Source organism: Bison bison, unplaced genomic scaffold (genome assembly GCF_000754665.1).
Source record: "Bison bison bison isolate TAMUID 2011002044 unplaced genomic scaffold, Bison_UMD1.0 scf7180017864066, whole genome shotgun sequence".
In the NCBI taxonomy this organism is placed as follows: Eukaryota; Metazoa; Chordata; class Mammalia; order Artiodactyla; family Bovidae; genus Bison; species Bison bison.
The window spans coordinates 265,453-287,255 of record NW_011494638.1 but is presented as its reverse complement, the minus strand read 5'-3'; the positions used below and the strand labels follow the sequence as shown (position 1 = coordinate 287,255).

General features: G+C 42.5%; 1 protein-coding gene across 3 annotated transcripts in view; it reads left to right on the top strand.

The window, feature by feature from the left end:
- Positions 1–21,803, top strand: part of MYO5C (myosin VC) — a 119,902-nt gene that overhangs the window by 68,657 nt on the left and 29,442 nt on the right. For all 3 annotated transcript variants that reach the window (XR_825014.1, XM_010836750.1, XM_010836751.1), the window contains 11 exons: positions 2,998–3,162; positions 4,390–4,483; positions 5,299–5,362; positions 9,195–9,375; positions 13,607–13,700; positions 13,988–14,051; positions 14,133–14,213; positions 15,646–15,826; positions 17,612–17,705; positions 18,437–18,500; positions 20,290–20,458. Coding sequence is in view for 2 of the 3 variants with exons in the window: in XM_010836750.1 (XP_010835052.1) it covers positions 2,998–3,162; positions 4,390–4,483; positions 5,299–5,362; positions 9,195–9,375; positions 13,607–13,700; positions 13,988–14,051; positions 14,133–14,213; positions 15,646–15,826; positions 17,612–17,705; positions 18,437–18,500; positions 20,290–20,458 (1,251 nt within the window). In the remaining variant the exon portion in view is untranslated. The remainder of the gene's footprint in view (positions 1–2,997; positions 3,163–4,389; positions 4,484–5,298; positions 5,363–9,194; positions 9,376–13,606; positions 13,701–13,987; positions 14,052–14,132; positions 14,214–15,645; positions 15,827–17,611; positions 17,706–18,436; positions 18,501–20,289; positions 20,459–21,803) is intronic.

Here is a 21,803-nt window from a genome sequence, read left to right as displayed (position 1 = left end):
TGTGCATCTGCGCTATACGACAGCTGGGTCCCCTTAGAGGACACAGAAATGTCTATTTAACACCCCGCCCCCACCCCACAAAAGAAAGCAATTTCCTTCAGGTCCCTGCCGGGGTCCAGCCCCGGTGGATCCAGGGAATTCGAAGCGGGGACGGTGTCGGCGAGGATCAGGAAACAACTGCTTAATTAAACATTAATTAAGGATATAAAGAGTAATAGAATAAGGATAGTTCAGTAGGAAAATTCAGTGAAGAAAAGAGGCTGAAATAAGGATAGCTCAGTGAGGAAATTCAGTGGAGAAAAGAGGCTGAATAATTCAGCCAGAAGGTGAGAGAAAGAACGACATGGGGAGACCAAGTTTCGGTGAACAAGGCCCACACTTTATTTTCCAAAGTAGTTTTTATACCTTAAATTATGCATAGAGGATAATGGGGGAAGGGGTAGAGTCATGCAGCAAGCCAGGCTTTCTTCCTGCAGACTTATCATATGCAAAAGCTTAGGTGATTTGCATCATCTTCTGGCCCGGAGGCCTGTTAACATTTTAAGACCCTTTCTTCAGAAAACTTATTTTTCTCTAAAGGTGACTGGTCAGGAGCCACCCTCCAAAAGCATTAGATAAAGTTTCATTCCTACAGAGCAAAGGTGTGGTGGGCTATAACAAGAAAAAGAATTAACTCAAGGGTCCCAGGTTATAAACATTAAAGCTACTACTTACACCAATTATATTAATCAATACACTGCCAGGGACACAGCAGGTAAGGGATATGGAGACTTAGCAGCAAACATTAGCCCACCAAGTGAAAAACCCTTCACCAATACAATTTCTAATCAATCTTTTAACTACTCAAAGGAATCTGTGTTTAGACAGTTTAGAACATCTCCTGCCTCTCACAGTTGGGAGGCTCTGAGCGATCACATGTGGCCGGAAAAACCTATTCAGGCAGGCTAGAGGACTTCCAAAGGAGTTTGTAGGTTGAAACACTATCACACCCAGAAACTTTATTAACTGGAGCTATAAGTTAACTCTTGTTTCAGAGAGAGGTAGTGGGGGACAGCCCCCTCTGTAAAGTCAGAGGTGTAGGTGAGAGCACAAAGCAGAAAGTAGGCAGACTCTGGTTTTGGGGGTAGATGCTCGAGAATTTCCAGGGGGATTCCTGAGGCTCGATCCCGCCTTTGCGTACGCCAAGCCTCCTTCCTCATGACCTTTGTCATGGGTGGAGCTCCTCGTGCTGGCTCCCGGCAGTGATAGACTTCCAGTTGAGCTATTCCAGATCCTGAAAGATTATGCTGTGAAGGTGCTGCACTCAATATGCAATATGCACTCAATATGCAATATGCCGGCTCCCGGCAGGTCCCAACTAGCAAGGTAGCCCCTTAAGAGATAAGAGTCTGCTCAAATCCTCTAAGAGGTCACAGTGATTTGCTATTTGCCTTGTTGGACTGTGTAAAATATCAATATTTTACTTTGATGTATAGCCCTTTGTCTCAAAAGCTTATATACCTGTGTTTTGACCTCTAACAGGCGGAACAGTCACCAGTTTTCTGAAAAACTGTCTCCTGGGTTATAATCCTCAGGTTGACTCAAATAAAATACTTTATTTCTTTCTTATATTGACTATTGATTAATTAATTTTTTGTCAACACTGAAGATTTATGCCCATGTTAGGAGGTTTAAGCAGTTTATATGGACTACTTGAGCTAGGAAGCAGAAGTACACTGTAAAGGGCTGATACACACGAGTGTGTAGGTTGCATACTGCACAAGGGCACCTGCCCAAGAAAGGAGAGGGAGCTGAAATCCAGTGTGACTTCCATGTGTCTTGGTGTAGAGTTGTACTGCCTTGAGGCAAGAGTGTCTTTTTCTAATTTGCACAAAGATGCTACCTTCATGCCAAGCCATGCTCCTTCAGAGCTGCATTGGCCCAGAGGAGTTGCCAATTTTTACTTCCCCAAAGGTCAATGTGGTCTGACTACAGCCCTGCCTAGTTTGGGAAGATTCCCCATTCCATTCCTATTGATAGGAAAAAAAAAAAAAACCCAAACTCCATACACCCTCAGTCAGTGTGGGAAGGCTGTGTCCAGGAATGTGTCCAGATCTATAAAACTCACTCCTACATCTGTCTCAAGTAATAATCAGATTCTCCTCTGATAAACTTTAAAGGTAGTGCTAAGCTGTATCATAGGAGTCCTTGGTGAGTGGGTGAATGTGCAAACCAAAAACTTGAGGTTTTGATACAGTTCCCCCTCCCTGTGTTGTGCAGCAGTCCTGCACATTATGTCGCTGGTATGGAACAGCCCTGAAAAACAGCCCTGACCACTGGCAGCGGGGCCTGTGGGAGACCCCACACTGCCTGAGCTGCATTCCAGATATTCATGTACTAGGGCTGCCGTGATAAGCCAGCACAGGCAGGGCAGCTTAAACAACAGATATTTATTTTCTCACGGTGCAGGAAGCTGAAAGTCTAGGATCAAGATGTTGGCATCTTTGGTCTCTTCCAAGGTGTCTTTCCTTGGCTTATACATGGCCTTCTTCCCCATGTGTCTTCACGTCGTCTCCCCTCCCCTCACATCTGTCCTAATCTCTTCTTATAAAGACACCAGTCATACTGAATCAGGGTCCACCCATGTGACCTCGTTTTACCTTAGTTACGTCTTTTAAGACCAAGTCTCCAAATACAGTGACATCCTGAGGTACTGGGGACTAGGACTTCAACATGTGGATTTGGGGAGATGAAGAAGACCCAGTTCAACTCACAGAACTAGGGTTGTCCTGGAGCTCCAGGGTTTGGACCAAAAGATCCCCCAACTCAGGAAAGCATTTGCCTGACCAGCTCTGCCTCCTTATTCTCACCGGGTGAAGATGCTTACGGGCCATTGTGATGATAATCATGGTCAGTGTAAAAAAAACCTCCCACTTAGATGAGAAGTTGCAAGAAGCTAATGGAACAGCTTCTTTATTTTGGATAAACCCCTGAGTATCTGATGTTTCTTTCCTCCAGAACAAAGAGAACCATGGGCTGGTGGAGAAGCTGACCAGCCTGGCTGCCCTTCGGGCCGGTGACGTGGAGAAGATTCAGAAACTGGAATCTGAACTGGACAGAGCAGCCGCCCACAGGCAGAATTATGAGGAGAAGGGGATGAGATACAGGGCTTCCGTGGAAGAGGTCTGTGCTGGAAATGACTGTGCACGTAGCTTGTGAGTCTTTCTGTGGAAGAGATCATGGTGCAGCATTTCCCACAGAGATGACTTCTGCACAGAAATCAGATTTTGCTGTTGGCTGTCATTACCAGAGAAAGCCTGCATTTTAGAGAAGGGAGATCTGAGGCCTAGAGTCTGGAGGGGAAAAGGGTAAGGGGAAGAGGAGACCTGTGCTTCAAGAAGCACATTGTAAGGTTTTCACTGCCTTCCACTTGTGTGGAGTGATGGAAGGCCTGAGAAAGGGCCCTAGTCAATGTCTCCCTCTCATCCAGCATGACCTTGGTCTGCTGTCACTTGTCCACCTGACATGCACCCTGGAAGCATCATCCCCAGGGCAGCAGTGCAAAGCGTGGGCAGGTCTGCATCTCCATGTCGTAGTAAAAAGAGCAGTAGATGTAAAAACCAGATGTCCCAGGTTGAGATCTTCTCTGTCTGGGAAACTTGGACAAGTCGCTTACCCTCTCTGAATTTTAGTTTCCTCATATGGAAGATGGGAATAACAAAAAGGGACTGACAGAATTACTGTGATGATAAAATTGTCACGTGAAATAGTTCAGCCCTGCAAAAGCGTGAGCTGATATTTTCAAACCCATTATTTATTACCAGCCATTCTGCACCTTCTAAAGTCCCACAACACCCAGAGTGGTGACAGCTTGGGGTACTAGGGCATCCCTCTGCCCTTCCCATGACCAAGTGCCCGGCTGCACTAACACAGAGTCTAGCATCTCCCACACTGCCAGTCACCAGCACCCAGGGGCCCCCAGCTGCCAGCCCAGCAGAGACTTTGCTGGAGAACTACTGTGATCATACATCTTTCCTGAGTCATAAGACTCTCGAAGTGTGAATCCACTTTATATCATAAATTTCCTACATTTAATGTATGAATATCCTGGCTATTTTTAGCCAATAAAAAGACAGAGGAGTTGTCTTGACTTTGGGAAGACCTTGGATTTGGTTCTTTCTCCTTGATTTCAGCCCTTGTTGGATGAGGCTGGGAACTAGTGTCTTTTGAAGTCACATGGAGCCCTTGCATGTGGAGCTAAACACAGCATCTCGCAGTGGGCTGCTGCCAGCTGTTACCTATGCATGGGCGCCGAGACCGAAAAATAACTAATTTAAAAATATGCAGGCAATGGTGATGAAACTCAAAGCAAGGTTTTCAAAAAACCATTTTTTCCCTTCCCTTTGCTAGAAACTGGCAAAGCTTCAGAAGCATAATTCAGAATTGGAAATACAGAAAGAACAAATACAGCTGAAGCTTCAAGAGAAGACTGAAGAGTTGAAAGGTAAAGCCCGAGGTGGCCCGATGCACATTCACCGGTTCACAGGCCTAGTCCTTCAGGAAATAGGCACTGGGCAGGAATCGAGTTTCAGGCTGAACCAGACGCCTCTGGTGTAATGAGAACACTTTCACTCCACAGAAAATAACTGTATTTAAATTGTGGCAACTGTACCCTGCAGGTTCACCTGGCTTGTTTCCAACTTTTAACAGAGCACAGTAGTCCCTGTCTGTGCCTCAGAATCTCCTGGGCCATTTGCAAAGTACAGATGGGTGGGCCGTAAGCCTGGAGCTGTTATATCAGAAGATGGGGAGGGGGTGATGACTGTGGGTAGTGGTAACAGGGATCGTTCAGAATCTCATTTTTTAAAAATTTTATAGCCATCCTCGTGCATTGTCAGGGCAAAGCTGGGATAACGTTTGTGGCTTGCCAAGGATTTGCACTCAAATTTTAGCTCTGGCCAAGTTACCCAGTGTAAGTGGTACCCAGTCCTGGCCCTGAACAAAGACGCCTCCTTAGCACTGAGCCGCGTCAGCCCTGGGCTGTCACGTGCAGACCCTTGGGACCAGCAGCGTCAGTTTCCTTTGGCGTGTGGAGCAGCCATCCGCAGCCTAGCTTGTCCATCTGTACTTGTCCAATTCAGATTCTAATTGCAGAATTCTAATTTATAAAAGATGACAATTACACTCGCATCTTAAGTCCCATTAATAATAAATACCACCCGATTGTTCTTACATTCTTACTTTGTTAAATGTGGCATGAAACAATCAAGGCATTGCTTTTCACACCTATTTCAAAGAGCATTCATTCTCTTTTCACAGAAAAAATGGATAACCTCACCAAGCAGCTCTTTGATGATGTGCGAAAAGAAGAACAACAAAGAGTGTATGAAATCTCGTTTGCTTTAAAGCCACTGCTTCCTTCTCTCTCTGCTGTTTTCTAATTTGCTTCTCAGCTTGCAGGTTGCAGATCACAGACACAGGAGAGCACAGTGCGGATATTTTTAGGAAGTGAGAGACAGCTTTGTGAGAGCTACGTCCCCAAGGGTGCACATTTCAGACACTGCACAGGTTCTGGAGTTATGGACACAGTGGACCACTGGGAATATCTTGCTTTCTCTTTATCACCAAGACAGTGAGGAGGTCAGAGACTGCCACGTTTTTCAGCTTTCAAGTCCAAGGGTGAAAATTATTGCCTCTTAAACCGTCCTTCTTTGCCCCCTACCCTCACACTGTATCTGTAAACTTGACTCTTGTCCCAGACAGTAAGGCGTGTAACTCACCTCACATAAGTTAAGGCAGGTCCAATAGCTCATGTAGCTCAATATAAAAAAAGCAACCCAATCCAAAAAAATGGATGGAAGATCTGAATAGACATTTCTCCAAATAAGACATACAGATGACCAAGAGGCACATGAAAAGATGCTCAGTATCACTAATTATTAGAGAGGTAAAAATCAAAACTACAATGAGGTATCACCTCACACCATTCAGAATGGCGATCATCAAAAAATTTACAAACGATAAATGCTAGAGAGGGTATGGAGAAAAGGGAACCCTCTACACTGTTGGTGGGAATAAAAATTAGTGTAGCCGTTATGGAAGACAGTATGGAGGTTCCTTAACTAAAATTAGAGCTATCATACAATCCAGAAATCCCATTCCTGGGCATATATCTAGAGAAAACCGTAATTCAAAATATTATATGCACCCCAGTGTTCATAGCAGCACTGCTTACAATAGCCAGAACATGGAAGCAAACTAAATATTCATCAACAGAGAAGTGGACAAAGAAGATGGACATATATATTAATACAATGGCATATTGTTACTCTGCCACAAACAAAAACAAAATAATGTCATTTGCAGTGACATGGATGGGCCTAAAGATTGTCATACTGAGTGGAGTCAGACAAAGACAAATAACATGTGATAGTGCTTTCATGAGGAATCTAAAAGAATGATACAAGTGACCTTATTTATGAAACAGAAATAGAGTCACAGATTTAGAAAACAAATTTATAGTTACCAAGGGAGAAAGGGATAAATCAGGAGATTGGGATTGACATATACCCACCACTGTATCTAAAATAGATAACTAATAAGGACTTACTGTATGGCACAGGGAACTCAGTGCTCTGTAATGATCTATATGGGAGTAGAATTTGAAAAAGAGCAGATATGTATAACTGGTGCACTTTGTTGTACAGCAGAAACTACCAGAACATTGTAAATCAACTATACTCCAATAAAAATTAGTTAAAAAGACAGGTCCCCATAACCTTGAATTGTACCAGCCCCATGTTTCCTGTCTCAACAAACGCTTTGCTAAGATCTAAAGGCTCCAGTCTGTGCCTCTCTCTCTTAAGGGGTAAATTCACAGGTCTTTAGATCTCCAGATAGGGCTGCATGGCAGAGTGCTGGAAAGAGATGGAACATTCTTGGCGTCTCTGTTGGAGGCTAGATGGCACAGTGCTGCCTTGGTGGCAGCATATACAACTTTCCTGTGAAGTTAGCGGAAGACCCTGGGTCTGGATGAGGGGGCCAGGATGCCAAGAAGTCAGGGGAGAGAGTGTCACTGAAGAACTCCAAGAGTTAATGTATACATACAGTGTTTCATGATCCTACATCAGTTTTTTTTCTTTTGATGTATGTGTGTGCATATGTGAAAGTGGCTCAGTCCTGTCCGACTCTTTGCAATGCTTTGGACTATAGCCTGCCAGGCTCCTCTATTCAAGGAATTTTCTAGGCAAGAATACTGGAGTGGATAGCCATTCCCTTCTCCAGGGGATCTTCCCAACCCAGGGATCAAACCCAGGTCTTCTACGTTGCAGGCAGATTCTTTACTGTATGAGCCACCAGGGAAGTCCTTTTGATGTGTAGTTGATTTATAAATACTATATTAGCTTCAGGTGTACGACATAGTGGTTCACAATGTTTACACATTATGCTCCATTTGTAGTTATTATAAAATGTTAGCTATATTCCCTGTGTTATGCAATATATCCTAGCAGCTTATTTATATCATACACAGTAGTCTGTACCATTTAATCTCCTTCCCCTTTCTTCTCCACCTTCCCTCTCCCCACTGGTAACCACTAGTTTGTTTTTTATGAGTCTGTTTGCCTTGCTATGTTCATTTGTGTTTTTTTTTTTTTAATATTCCACCTATAAAACACAGTGTCTTTTTCTGTCTGACCTATTTCACTATGCATAAGATCCCTCAGTTTCATGAATGTTGTTGCAAATGGAAATTTTTCTTTTTTATGCCTGAGTAGCATTCCATTGTATATATGTACCACATCTTCTTTATCCATTCATCTGGTGATGGACCCTTAGGTGGCTTCCATATCTTGACTGTTGTAAATAGTGCTACTATGAACACTGGGGTGCATGCATTCTTTTAAAATAGTGTTTTCTTTTTCTTGCATATATACCTAGGAGTGGAATAGCTGGATCATATTTACATCAGTTTTTAAATAGGACTAGTTAACTTTTTACCTTGAAAAGTCTGTTTTTCCATGAATTCTTAACTTTAGAAGAGAGGAGCTCAGCTCTTGGCATCTCCTGGTCATCTGAGGCCACTTAAGAGCGATCATTTCAAGCAGGGGCTAGAGAGCCAGCCTGAGCTCTTTACAGTCCTCTTCAGCACTCACCCACAGCTCAGTCTGGTCCCTGGTCAGCTGACTGGGAAAGACTTGTCCCATCACAACCCTCTGGAAGCTCAAGGGTCCCACAGTCAGTGGGCACACTCCTGGTCAGCTTCCAAGTCTTAGACTACAAGTCTTAAGATTCTCTTTACATAAGATTTCTGGTTGCAATTTGCTTCTTCAAATGTATTTTCCTGGACTCTTAGGAACACTGTAGTTTTTGTTTTTGTTTTTTTTTAATCTGAAAACAAAGTTTAAATGTTTGTTAATATTTATAAGAAAAAAAGAAACAAAATCCTATTGGGAATATGACTCTCTTCCTCAGGATTTTCCCCATTGTACTATAAAAGCAAGTCATAAAATGGACTGAGTTGACAGCCCAGCAGGTGGGAAAATGATTTAATAAACTCACAGAGTTCCTTGGACAGCTTCAATTCTGACTGGGCCCCTGTGGGCTGTGTGGGGCTGGTCTAGGTTCTGTATCTGTCTGGGGTTATTTTCTTGGGCACTTACCCTGTATTTAATTGTGCAATCTTCTTACAAGGTATTGGCTTTCTGTGGCCTTTGGGGTACCTGGATTTGCTGCAGTTTATTCTAAAATGTTTGACAAGCTGGACCCTTTTCCTTATTAAATGGCCATATTAACTTGTTTAGGACTAAGCCAGGCTGTTCCAGGATCCTTGATTCTAGGCAGGAGACAGGACTTGGCAGAATGTGCCAAGGTCTTTGCTGAGTGAAGCGGTCCCTTTAGGGGACTATGTGGAACCAGGGTGGCTTGGGGGCTATAGTACCCGAACAACCATTGAGTCTTCAAGTTCAGCCTCCCTCTCCTGTGTTCCCTGTGTGTGATCACTGTAGAGCCACACTTCTCTGATTCTGAAGAGGTAAGAAGCTACCTTAACCTAAGGGGACATAAAAACAGTCTTCTAAAAATAAGGCCACCGTCCTCACAATAGGTCTTCATTTGGCTCCTCCTTTCTGAGTCTCCTCTTATTTCCAAAATGATGTGTAGTTCTAATTAAGGGTAAAGACCTTAGAAATGGTTCAAATTTTTCTTTTGATGCTTAGACTTCTTGAAAAAAGTTTTGAACTGAAAACACAAGACTATGAGAAGCAGATCCGGTCCTTGAAAGAAGAAATTAAAGCTCTCAAGGATGAGAAGATGCAACTACAGCATCAGCTGGAAGAAGAGCAGGTCACCTCTGATGGCCTGAAAGGAGAAGTGGCCCGGCTGAGCAAGCAGGCAAAGGTAAGACTCCTCGATCATCCACGAGCTCTTGGCTGATTTGTCTGCACAAGAGAGAGCGGCTTCACGTCCCCTCGGCTCTGCTGCTAAGTCGCGTCAGTCGTGTCCGACTCTGTGCAGCCCCACAGACGGCAGCCCACAGGATCAGCTAAAAGCATCCAAGCTTGTTTCTCCCTCCATTCTTTAATGCAAACCATTTTAGTGAGATTGGAAAATTTTTAAGCTTCCACTGGATACGTGAAACACATGTTAGTAGAATAGTTGTTACAATTACACAAATATCCTCTGTAATCATCATGGAATAGCCATGCATAGTTTAGAAGATATGTCATGGACTCATACCTGAATTTCTTAGCAGAACTGCCCATGTTCAGACTCTGGGTTCTGATTTCCTACTGTTTAAAATAGTAGATTGGACTGTGGAATCCAGAAGGACCACATATACCTGTGAGCCCTTCATCCTTAGCAGCCACGTAAGACTGATGTCAATCTGGGAGTCACATCATCTGGCTGCAGTTTGTATTTCATGAGATTATGTGGCTGCCCTTGGGGTGAAGTGAGTGAGAGGAAACCACTCACTTCCTCTCTGGTAGCTAAAACTATGATCTAAACTCTTCAGTGTGGTATATTAAGGAGATTAGTCTGATTTTCAAAGAAAATAAACCCATTATCATCATTTATACATGTTATAATAAGCCTATAGGTAAATACCTATACCTAAATAAGGGCTTCCCTGGTGGCTCAGTGGTAAAGAATCTGCCTGCCAGTGCAAGAGATGCAGGTTCAATCACTGGGTCTGGAAGATCCCTTTGAGAAGCAAGCCACTCTAGTATTCTTGCCTGGAAAATCCCTTGGACAGAGGAGCCTGGTAGGCTACAGTCCACGGGTTGCAAAGAGTTGGACACGACCGAGCAACTAAGTAGCAATAGGTAAATACAGATAAGACTTGGAACATTTACTTTAACAATACAGAGAGTGGAGCTTGAGGATGGATAGTCCTAGGTCCTGATAGCTCGCCCTGTGACCCTAAACAATGCATGTTACACTTTTGCATCTTCAGTTTTCTAGTCATTCTACTCACTTCATAGGCATGTTACAGGGGTAAGGTCATATATGTAAAATGATCAAAACATGCCAACTTGATCTCCTATTTTACCCACTGTGGAAACAAAAGCTGTATAACCTTTAAACACTTAGGCTAACTTAGAAAATATCCAGAGATGCGAGAGGAGTTCAGGGGAGCATGGATACAAGTGTGCGTATGGCTGAGTCCCTTTGCTGTTCACCTGAAACTATCACAACATTGTTAATTGGCTATTAGATCAGATCAGTCGCTCAGTCGTGTCTGACTCTCTGCGACCCCATGAATCGCAGCACGCCAGGCCTCCCTGTCCATCACCAACTCCCAGAGTTCACTCAGACTCACGTCCATCAAGTCAGTGATGCCATCCAGCCATCTCATCCTCTGTCGTCCCCTTCTCCTCTTGCCCCCAATCCCTCCCAGCATCAGAGTCTTTTCCAATGAGTCAACTCTTCGCATGAGGTGGCCAAAGTACTGGAGTTTCAGCTTTAGCATCATTCCTTCCAAAGAAATCCCAGGGCTGATCTCCTTCAGAATGGACTGGTTGGATCTCCTTGCAGTCCAAGGGACTCTCAAGAGGCTTCTCCAACACCACAGTTCAAAAGCATCAATTCTTCAGCACTCAGTCTTCTTCACAGTCCAACTCTCACATCCATACATGACCACAGGAAAAACCATAGCCTTGACTAGATGAACTTTTGTTGGCAAAGTAATGTCTCTGCTTTTGAATATGCTATCTAGGTTGGTCATTACTTTCCTTCCAAAGAGTAAGCATCTTTTAATTTCATGGCTGCAGTCACCATCTGTAGTGATTTTGGAGCCCAGAAAAATAAAGTCTGACACTGTTTCTACTGTTTCCCCATCTATTTCCCATGAAATGATGGGACCGGATGCCATGATCTTCGTTTTCTGAATGTTGAGCTTTAAGCCAACTTTGTCACTCTCCACTTTCACCTTCATCAAGAGGCTTTTTAGTTCCTGTTCACTTTCTGCCATAAGGGTGGTGTCATCTGCATATCTGAGGTTATTGATATTTCTCCCGGCAATCTTGATTCCAGCTTGTGTTTCTTCCAGTCCAGCGTTTCTCATGATGTACTCTGCATATAAGTTAAGTAAACAGGGTGACAATATACAGCCTTGACGTACTCCTTTTCCTATTTGGAACCAGTCTGTTGTTCCATGTCCAGTTCTAACTGTTGCTTCCTGACCTGCACACAAATTTCTCAAGAGGCAGATCAGGTGGTCTGGTATTCCCATCTCTTTCAGAATTTTCCACAGTTAATTGGCTACACCCCAATACAAAATGGGCTTGCCTGGTGGCTCAGATGGTAAAGAATCTGTCTGCAACGCAGGAGACACAGGTTCAGTCCCTGGGTCGGGAAGATCACCTGGCGAAGGGCATGATAACCCACTCCAGTATTCTTGCCTGGAGAATTTCATGGACAGAGGAGTGTGGTGGGCTACAGTCCATAGTGTCACAAAGAGTTGGACATGACTGATCTTAATGACTAGACAATGTAAAATAAAAAAAAAAATTTTTAATGGCCACACAAAAATTCACCAGTTTTGATGTTTTGTTTTTTTTTTAAATTTCACAGGCAAAATTTTATCTGTCCCAAACACTGTTACACCACACTTCAGTAACAGAAGCTGCAGGTTATAGTCTACACATATATTTTCTCCTTGTTTTTTAATTAAAAACAATAGTAGCGATCTAGACACATGGCTTTCCTGTTTCAATCCCCACCCTCCTTTGTCATGAGTTACAACTCCATGAATGGGTAACATAAATGGAAGGGTTCCATTGTTCAGTGATGCTTCTGTGAGGTGCTTACTTTCACAGATAAGGTGTATACCCTTTTCTCTTCCACTTCCATTTCTCTATCTGCCACCTGGGATGTGGATGGGAAACTGGGATTCCAGCAGATATTTTGAACCATAAGAACAGGAGCTGCTGAAAGGCATGGTGGAGTAATTGAGCTGGAAATTGCCTGGGACTGTTCTCTCAGTCTTGGATTTTCTATCTCTGTGTTTTAATCAATAACAAAAAAAGGGCACATCTCATTTTTATATTAGCCAAACCTAATCTCAATTGATAAGCCTTCTGAAGAATTACTATCAGTTAGGGAGATCATATATATAAACATCTGGCCTCACATCAGTTCCAGCTCATCTCTGAAAATTGTACCTGAAAATTGAGTCATATAAACTAAAAATACTTTGACTATGTTTTCTGTTAAATGCTTGATTTTTAAAGCACATCCCTCCCCATTTTTAAGGCAAGCTGCATATTCAGCTCTGTTCATAAGTACATTTTAAGGAAAAGTAATTTAAAAGCTTTTGTGTTTAATGATACAAATAAATAGCAATCACTTTTTAAAGATGTTGTGAGAGCCAGTTGGACATGACTGAGTTCAATGACTAGATAATGCAAAATAAAAAAAATTTTTTTAAATGGCCACACAAAAATTCACCAGTATTGATAAAGTTTTTTTTTTGTTTTAATACACACTGATATGACAACTCACAAAAACAGAAAAGAATATCCAGGAGGGGTTATTCATCTCTGTACAGCTCCCACATCTACACAAGTACAAACCTGAGCTCACAGGTGAATACAGGCAGAATGCAGCCTTCTCCCCACAAGCAGCCTCGCCCCCCTCCTGGACTCGGGTCATGCCCTCCCTGCCAACTCCCACAGACCCAGGGCACACCCTGGCCCTGCCACTCAGTTCCATCTAAGACTAGCTGCAGCCCAAACCCTAAATAGGTGATGACTTTGCCCACTTCTTTGCGTGCAAGATTCCATCATAGAGTGAGAGAGAACTTGGCCCTTGTGCCTGGACTTCTCTCAGCTCCCTCACCTCCCCATCCCCACCCCAGGTAGTAAGGACTGACTTTTTCCCTTTATATAGTAGGGGGGCTAACTCGGTTGATACAACCAAGTACATGTGAGAATAACAGTAGCTTAGATAGTTAAACAATACTTTATGGCCAAACTTTATGAGCAGTGAGGGCTTAACAAGATTTTAACTGAGAAACTGGTGAGGACAACTTGCGTAGATAAATACACAGTACTAGTGTTCCCTTTGTCTGCTGTAAATTGTGACAGCTGTTTTTTCTTCACATGGTTCTGTCATTGCTGGGATTCAGACGATCTCTGAGTTTGAAAAGGAGATAGAGTTACTTCAGACACAGAAGATAGACGTGGAAAAACATGTGCAGTCCCAGAAAAGGGAAATGAGAGGTAATGAAAATATGAGTCACTGAGTCCATGGCAGGCAGGCTGAAGGCATCATAGGTGTCTCCACTCGGGCAGTGTGTCCTTTGATCTGAGGCTGGTTGGTTGGGTATATGGAAGGTTGAATAGTTGGTTGGCTTCATGATTGGTTGGTTGGATAGCTGGTAAGTTAGCTGATGAGATGGTTAGCTAGAGAGTCTGTAGGGCTAGAGGACCGGGCCCTAAAAAAGGAAATGGGAAAATAGAAATTATGCAAAAATGTAATTTATTCCAGTTCTGCCTTTTCCCCTCAGAAAAGATGTCAGAGATCACCAGACAACTTCTTGAGAGCTATGACATTGAAGATGTAAGAAACAGGTAATCATTTTTGCGTGAACAAGTATTTAGAAACACATAATACATGAGAGAAATGATTCTCTCACCCTCTTCATGTTTCAGGCTCTCTCTGGAAGATTTGGAACATTTAAATGAGGATGGAGAACTTTGGTTTGCTTATGAAGGACTAAAGAAAGCAACACGGTGAGAAATTTCCCTCAGGATTTTTCATGGTTTTTCAGAGACAAAACACTATTGCAAAGTCAAAAATTTACCTTTCATAGATTTGATTGACAAAGTAAATTCCTTACAGAATGGTCTCATAATTCCTGGGATGATTTCTTCAAGGATTGAGCAGTTAGTTTAATAATGAAGAACGATCTCTTTGTGGGATAACTGGCCAAGTAGTAAAACACATAACCTATTAAATGAAAACTGATAGCAAACAAGTTAGCCAGTGTTGCTATAGATATATTGTTGTTATTGTTTAGTCACAAGCCATGTCTGACTCTTTGTGACCCTGTGGACTGCAGCATGCCAGGCTTTCCTGTCCTTCACTGTTTCCCAGAGTTCGCTCAAACTCATGTCCATTGAGTCAGTGATGCCATCCAACCATTTCAACCTATGTCACCCTCTTATCCTCCTGCCCTCAATCTTTTCCAGCATCAGTGTCTTTTCCAACATGTTGGCTCTTCGCATCAGGTGGCCAAAGTATTGGAGCCTCAGCTCAACATCCGTCCTTCCAATGAATATCCAGGGTTGATTTCCTTTAGGATTGACTGGTTTGATCTCCTTGCAGTCCAAGGGACTCTCAAGAGTCTTCTCAGCACCACAATTCAAAAGCATCAATTCTTCAGCATTCAGTCTTCAGCAGTGCAGGAGACCCAGGTTCAATTCCTGGGTTGGAAAGATCCCCTGGAGAAGGAAAGGGCCACCCACTCCAGTATTCTTGCCTGGAGAAGCCCATGGTCAGAGAAGCCTGGCAGGCTACAGTCCATGGGGTCGGTAGAGTACAACGCAACTTAGTGACTCCCCCACCAGCCTTCTTTATGGACCAACCCTCACTTTCACTTTCCTAGATATATAGATGTGTTTAAATTTAATATGTTTGCTTTCTTAAAATTAATAAACTATTTTTAGAGCACTTTTAGGTTCACAGAAAGTACAGAGATTCTTCATATACCTCCTACCCCTACACACACACAGCCATCAACATGTGTCACCAGAGGGTACATCTGTTAGAGCCGATGAACCTACACTGACACACCATTATCACCCAGAGTCAATAGTTTACACTCTTGATGTTGTACATACTATGGGTTTTGAAAAATGTGTAGTGACATGTGTCTTTATCATTGTTGCATCAAATAGAGCGTACTTTTAATTATTAGAATAGAAACATAATTTTTTAAATGTCTAAAAATTTTTTTATCATCCACTACCTGTTAATACCACATAACATCACATAGCTGAAGTTTGTAATTATACATTACTAATTCCATAGCCTGTAACCTTTTGGACACAGGTGAACTTTATGTGCTTAGCACCTGGCGCTGATTGTGGGTTTTCATAACTGCTGAGAGTTGTCATCAGGATAAAGACCATGTGGTTAATTTCTTGACCATTCCTCTGACAGCGTTTTGGAGAACCATTTCCAGTCCCAGAAGGACTGCTATGAAAAGGAGATTGAAGCTCTGAACTTCAAAGTGGTGCATCTAAGTCAGGAAATCAACCACCTGCAGAAATTATTTAGAGAAGAGAATGACATCAATGAAAGTATCCGTCATGAAGTTACCAGGCTAACATCGGAAAACATGGTATGATCTCAGCCTTTATTCTAGAGATGTTATGCTTTAGTGAAGTAAAGTTCAGTGTCTCAGCTGGAAAACAAATTACATTTTCCAGGAGTGAAAGAACTGGTTCAGAAGATAAAACTATAAAATTACACCAGCCTAGAAAGCATTTTGAAAGTGTTTACCATGGGATGAGTCCGAGTTCTGTGATTTGTGTGTGCTTTTAAATTTATATATGTTAAATCTAGCCCCAACCCCTTGGAAAGTCACAAAAAGCGTAAAGATAAAAAGGTACCTCTTGAGAGGGGCTTGCATGCAGAAGGTCAGTTGCCCTCTTCTAGCTCTTCATCTCACTGTTTCAACAACTTCCTTCTTCCATGATGCCTGCTCTTCTCCACTGCATTTGTCTAATTCTTCCTTCTCACTTTTATCTACTGGTATGAAGGAATGCCTTAGGAATCTAATTATCAAAAACATGCCTTTCTTAACCCCATACCCCCTGCAGCCACCGCCCCATTTCTCTGGGGGACTTGGCCATACTTCTCCATGCCATCTGGCTGTGATAGCTCCACTCATCTCCTGTTTGTGGCCACCCCATGCTGCGGTGTGTTCCTCCCTCTAACTGAATCTGCCTGCACAGAACTGAACACAAAGATTCCTTTTCACCCTGGTCTTAATCTCTCTGCAGCATTTGGTAATGTTTTTAATCACTCCCTCTTCCTCTTTATTGTTCTCTTGGCTTCCAGGACACCATGCTCTCCTGGGTTTCTTATCCCACCTCACTGGTTGCTCCTTCTCAACTTCTTTACTGGCTTTTCCTCCTCTGCCTAACCTGGGAGTATTAGGAAATCTCAAGGATGTGTCAGCAGGTGAGGAGAAATGACCCTGGGCACAGCAGATGTGTGAAACAGTAGTTAAGGACCTGCACATTTTTATTTACTACTTGGCTGAAACTTTAATGAGGAGTTTACAGTAAGATCTGATTGCACAATCAAACAAGTATTTTTCATCTTAACTTCAGAGGCACAGGTGTTTTCATAAACATGTACAGTTGAAAAAAAACTCTCCTTACCTTACTGTGCTCAGCTGGTAAAGAATATGCCTGCAATGTGGGAGACCTGGGTTCGATCTCTGGGTTGGGAAGATCCCCTGGAGAAGGGAAAGGCTACCCACTCCAGTATTCTGGCCTGGAGAATTCCATGGACTGTATAGTGCATGAGGTCGCAAAGAGTTGGACATGACTAAGCGACTTTCACTTGCACCTGACTACAAGTAGAAATGGTGGACGTTTAAACAGGCATACAGCTAGACAAGGACAGAGGATTATGAAACTTATTGGATCGTTCCAGACCTCTGATAAGAAAGCAGTGCATGGCCTGGAATTCACAGGGCACAGCAGGACCCCTTTGAGATGATTCTCCTATTTCTGATGAGGAGATGATGTCTCTGAACCAAAGAGACTGGTTGTCATTCTTCCCATCTCCCTCCCTCAGCTCAGCAGAGAATTCCCATAAATCCTCCCAGATGGTGCCCCTCCAGGAGCCCTCCGGGATGTGGAGGGTGGAGCTGGGTGAGAACCACACACTCTGAGTATGCTGGTATTTTTTGTGACAGTATAGGTCTTGAGGTAAAAAACATGATTTCATCCAGTCTAATACCTTGGCTAGCTGTCTTACATAAATATTCTAGACGTATGTTCCATGGGGTTAAAGATCTAGGCAGTTTAGTTTGCTTCTGAGCAGCTCTGGGATTTTAAAGTTCATATATCAAAGTGTTTCATATTCTAATATTTCCAATTCTTCTCTGAAGATGATCCCAGACTTTAAACAACAAATTTCAGAACTGGAAAAACAGAAGCGAGATCTCGAAATCCGCCTGAATGAACAAACTGAAACCATGAAAGGTAACTGGAACCCTCATGAACCTGCTTTTAGAAAATGGTTTCCTGTTGGGGGAAAAGGTGGTTAGGGAGTTGAGGATGACATGTGCACACTGCTGTATTTAAAATAGGTAACCAACAGGGACCTACTGTACAGCACATGGAACTCTACTCAATGTTACGTGGCAGCCTGGATGGGAGGGGAGATTGGGGGAGAATGGATACATGTATATGTATGGCTGAGTCCCTTTGCTATCCACTTGAAACTGTCACAACATTGTTAATTGGCTTTACTCCAATATAAAATAGAAAGTTTTTTTGAAAAAGAAAATGGTTTCCTGTATCCAAGAAATGACCAAAAGGTCATTGTCAAACTGATTCTCCAAGGACTTAGGTGACATAAATGTGAAAGTGGGATGTGTGGACAGTACAGTAAGATTCATAGGCATTTGAAGGCAGCAGCTGCCTCCAAGCAAGCCCTGTTGACTTTTGCCGACTAAGATCTCGGGCTCCAGTGTTGCTTGATATTCCTTTTTTTAAAGAAAAAATAGAAATCCAGGTTTTTATGTGAAATATCACAATTTTTAAATAATGGCTTATGAAGTTTTTAAACATTGTTCAGATCAAATAAAACCTCATCTCTAGCTGGGTGCATTTTAGGACTCCTGATAACTGAAAATATGAAATATGATCAAACCCAAATCAGAATGCAGTGGTATGACCCCCCAAAGGACTGATAGCTCTTCTTGTCTTAGGAAAACTAGAAGAATTGTCAAATCAGTTGAATCACAATCAAGAAGAAGAAGGAACACAGAGCAAGTAAGTGTCAACCTGCATGTACCTCAAGCCCACACTCATGCAATGCTTTGCTTTTCTGAAATTGTGGAAGATACCAAAGAAGGTTATTAAGCCACAAAAGCAAGATATTCTTCAGGTGTAAAAATAAATGCTTGTGTACACACACACCCTCCTCTGGGATAATGTACAAGAAATGAAACCAACAAAACATTGGTTGCCTGCAGGAAGGGTAACTGGGTGACTGGTGCCCGGAAGATGGAAGAGACTTGCTTTTCACTGTGTACCCGTTTATGCCCTTAGAACATTATGCCATATGCATAAATTATATCTTCAAAAAACTGATAAAATAATATCGTATGAGAGAGGACAGTGTTTCTCTCAGCAGGCCACTTAGGGTGAGGCTTAAAATCCATTTTGATAGAGAATCTTCGTTTGATAACTGCTCCCCCAGATTGCATCCTGACCAACAGAGCCCCTGGTGGAACCTTGTGAGAAAAATGTTTTGTGACGAGCTTGTTGAGATACTTTGTGTAAAATTTTTTTGATGATGATCAAAAATTATTTTAATAGAAATTTTAACCATTTCTCTGGAGAAGCAGATAAAAGAATAATCAGTGGTGTTTTAATTCATTTAAAACGCACATTGAGCTTTGACAAATACATGAAGGTGCGAAGGTGAGTGAGGCATTTGCCCAAACCCTCAATTTCCTCAGTGTCTTGTGTTCCAAGATCCTTACCTGTGTAATTTACTTCCACTCATCACTGAACTTCTTCCAGTCAATCAGAGTGGTGAATTCCCTTAGTCATATTCATGTACAGACACACAGTGTGTGGGTTCTTCCCTCTCTCTTAGAAATATAGAAAGATTATGCATTTCCTGCTGACTTTTCCATCATGGAGAAGTTGACAAACATTCATAGAATCACTGGATCATAACTGTAAAACATTTTTAAAGCTTTATTTTGATTCAATTCTTTCATAATAAAATCTAGATTAAATTATTTATGTGTAACTCAAGTTAGAATTGCAATTTTAGAGCTTTACATTCATTAAAGGGTACCATTTTATATCCTAGTGTTTTTCCATACCACATAACATTGCTCATATCAAATAATATTTTTATAGCTTAGATTAGATTGTGCTTTTGTATGGTAAAAATATTTTGGAAAATTTTATAATCTTTAGAAAAGTCAGTTACCCTGACTTCTTCACTGTGAATTTTATTCACAATCATTTTGTTATCCTAATCAGATTAAAATCGACTCTCATATTATTATTTATCATCAGAGGAATAGATGTCAAATTTGTCATTCAGGTTCCATTCCAATTTAAAAATCCTCAAGATACTTAATTTCAAGAAAAATAAATAAACACTCTACATCCCAGAGAGAATTTCTTCATTGGGAGGGTAGGGGCCAGGTGTAGGAAAGTGGTGGGCATCATTTTGGGACTCTGGATGGGGTCCCTTTTCTTCTCTCTCTGATCCCTGGATTTTTGAGTATCTGATCCCAGGCTTTTCACAAAGGAGATAATGACTGGGCTTTTGGTCATAAGGGTGTGAGTGGGTATGGATGTCTTATGGGAGCCATCAAGGGGTGTGGGCGAGTGAGGATGAGAAATTTTTATCAGGTTAAGAGACTGAAGCAGCTGTGGACTTCTATACCCCACTAACCCTGGTCTCTTCCCCCACACCGTGAGCACTCCCCTATTCAGGTACAATTTGTTTTACACGTAAGTTGGCCAAACTATTTTTCCACTGATTTTTCATGATGATCAAATTTATACCAAAACTTCCTAATCCTTTCCTCAGGACCATAGAAGCCCAAAATGAAATACATACCAAAGAGAAAGAGAAGCTGATGGATAAGATTCAAGAAATTCAGGAGGCCAGTGAGCACTTGAGGAAACAATCTGAAACTGAAAATGAAGTCAAGAGTAGTTTCCAGCAGGAAGCATCTCGTCTCACTATGGAGAAGAGGGTGAGAAGTTTTCTAACCTGTTGATAAATGACTGCCTGTGTGCAGGTATCACTGAAAGGGGGGACAGGCCACCCCAAGCATCTGATGAGTAGCATCCACCTCTCACTGGAGCAATCTGTTTCTTTTTCTCAAAAGACAGGTGGCCTCTGAGGTTACGGCCATTGCAGGGGAGCCAGGGGATTTACGCAGGCTGAGAGAGGACCAGTGGAAGGTCCTGAGCATTGTCCCATGGGCAGTGCTTGTCTGAGATGACAACAGCCTTGCCTGGAGCATGTTGAGGATGCCAGGCTGATGTGTGACCTTCTCTGAACAAAGCTTACTCCATCCAAGACCCCCGCTTGCTTCTGGGGAAATGCTCTTCCCATAATTTTCAGAGTCAAAGTGTTCTTCTATGAAATGATCAAAATAATAGGTGGCTAACTTTTTAAACTATGAAAGTATTCATCCAGTTATAAATGCCCCTGTCAAAATGGCATTTGGCAACTCTGTTAGCTCCCAGAAATGCTTCTGAAATTGTATTGGTGTGTGAAACCCACAAGGATGAGAAGCACCAGAGTAGCAGATGGAGTAGTTTCCTGGGAGGTGGATGCTCTCAGGCGCCTTCCTGGCCTGGCAGCCTCCAAGACCATGACCAGGTAAGGGCTCACCCAGCCAGTGGTCAGGCCGCACATGCCCACTGGCTCTGCTCCTCCTCATCAGGCCCCCCCATTTCCTATCTCACAAGAAAAACATGATAGGGTAAAATCATATTTTGCAGTGTCAGAACTTAACTTAAAAGGGTAGTTATATATATAAAAAGAGGAATGCAGAGAGTTTAACATTTAATAGGAAATAATACATTCTAGTCAGATGATCCCTGGAAAATCCCATGGACAGAGGAGCCTGGAGGGCTGCAGTCCATGGGGTTGCTGAGGGTTGGACATGACTGAGCGGCTTCACTTTCACTTTTCATTTTCATTCATTGGAGAAGGAAATGGCAACCCACTCCAGTGTTCTTGCCTGGAGAATCCCAGGGACGGGGGAGCCTGGTGGGCTGCCACCTATGGGGTCGCACAGAGTCGGACACGACTGAAGTGACTTAGCAGTAGCAGCAGCAGTCAGATGATCCAGATCATCACTTGGGTGATGACCATCTTTTTTGAGAGGGGTACGCCTTTCTCAGAGAATAGGTTTCTCAAGACACACCATAAGGATAGTCTTATTGAATTTAGGACCCATCCTGATCCAGTGTGACCTCACATTGATCCTTGGTTTAATTGCAACTGCAGAGACCTTATTTCTAGTAAGGTCACATTCTGTGGTTCTAAGTGGATATGAAGGGTTTTTAACTTTCTATTATATATTG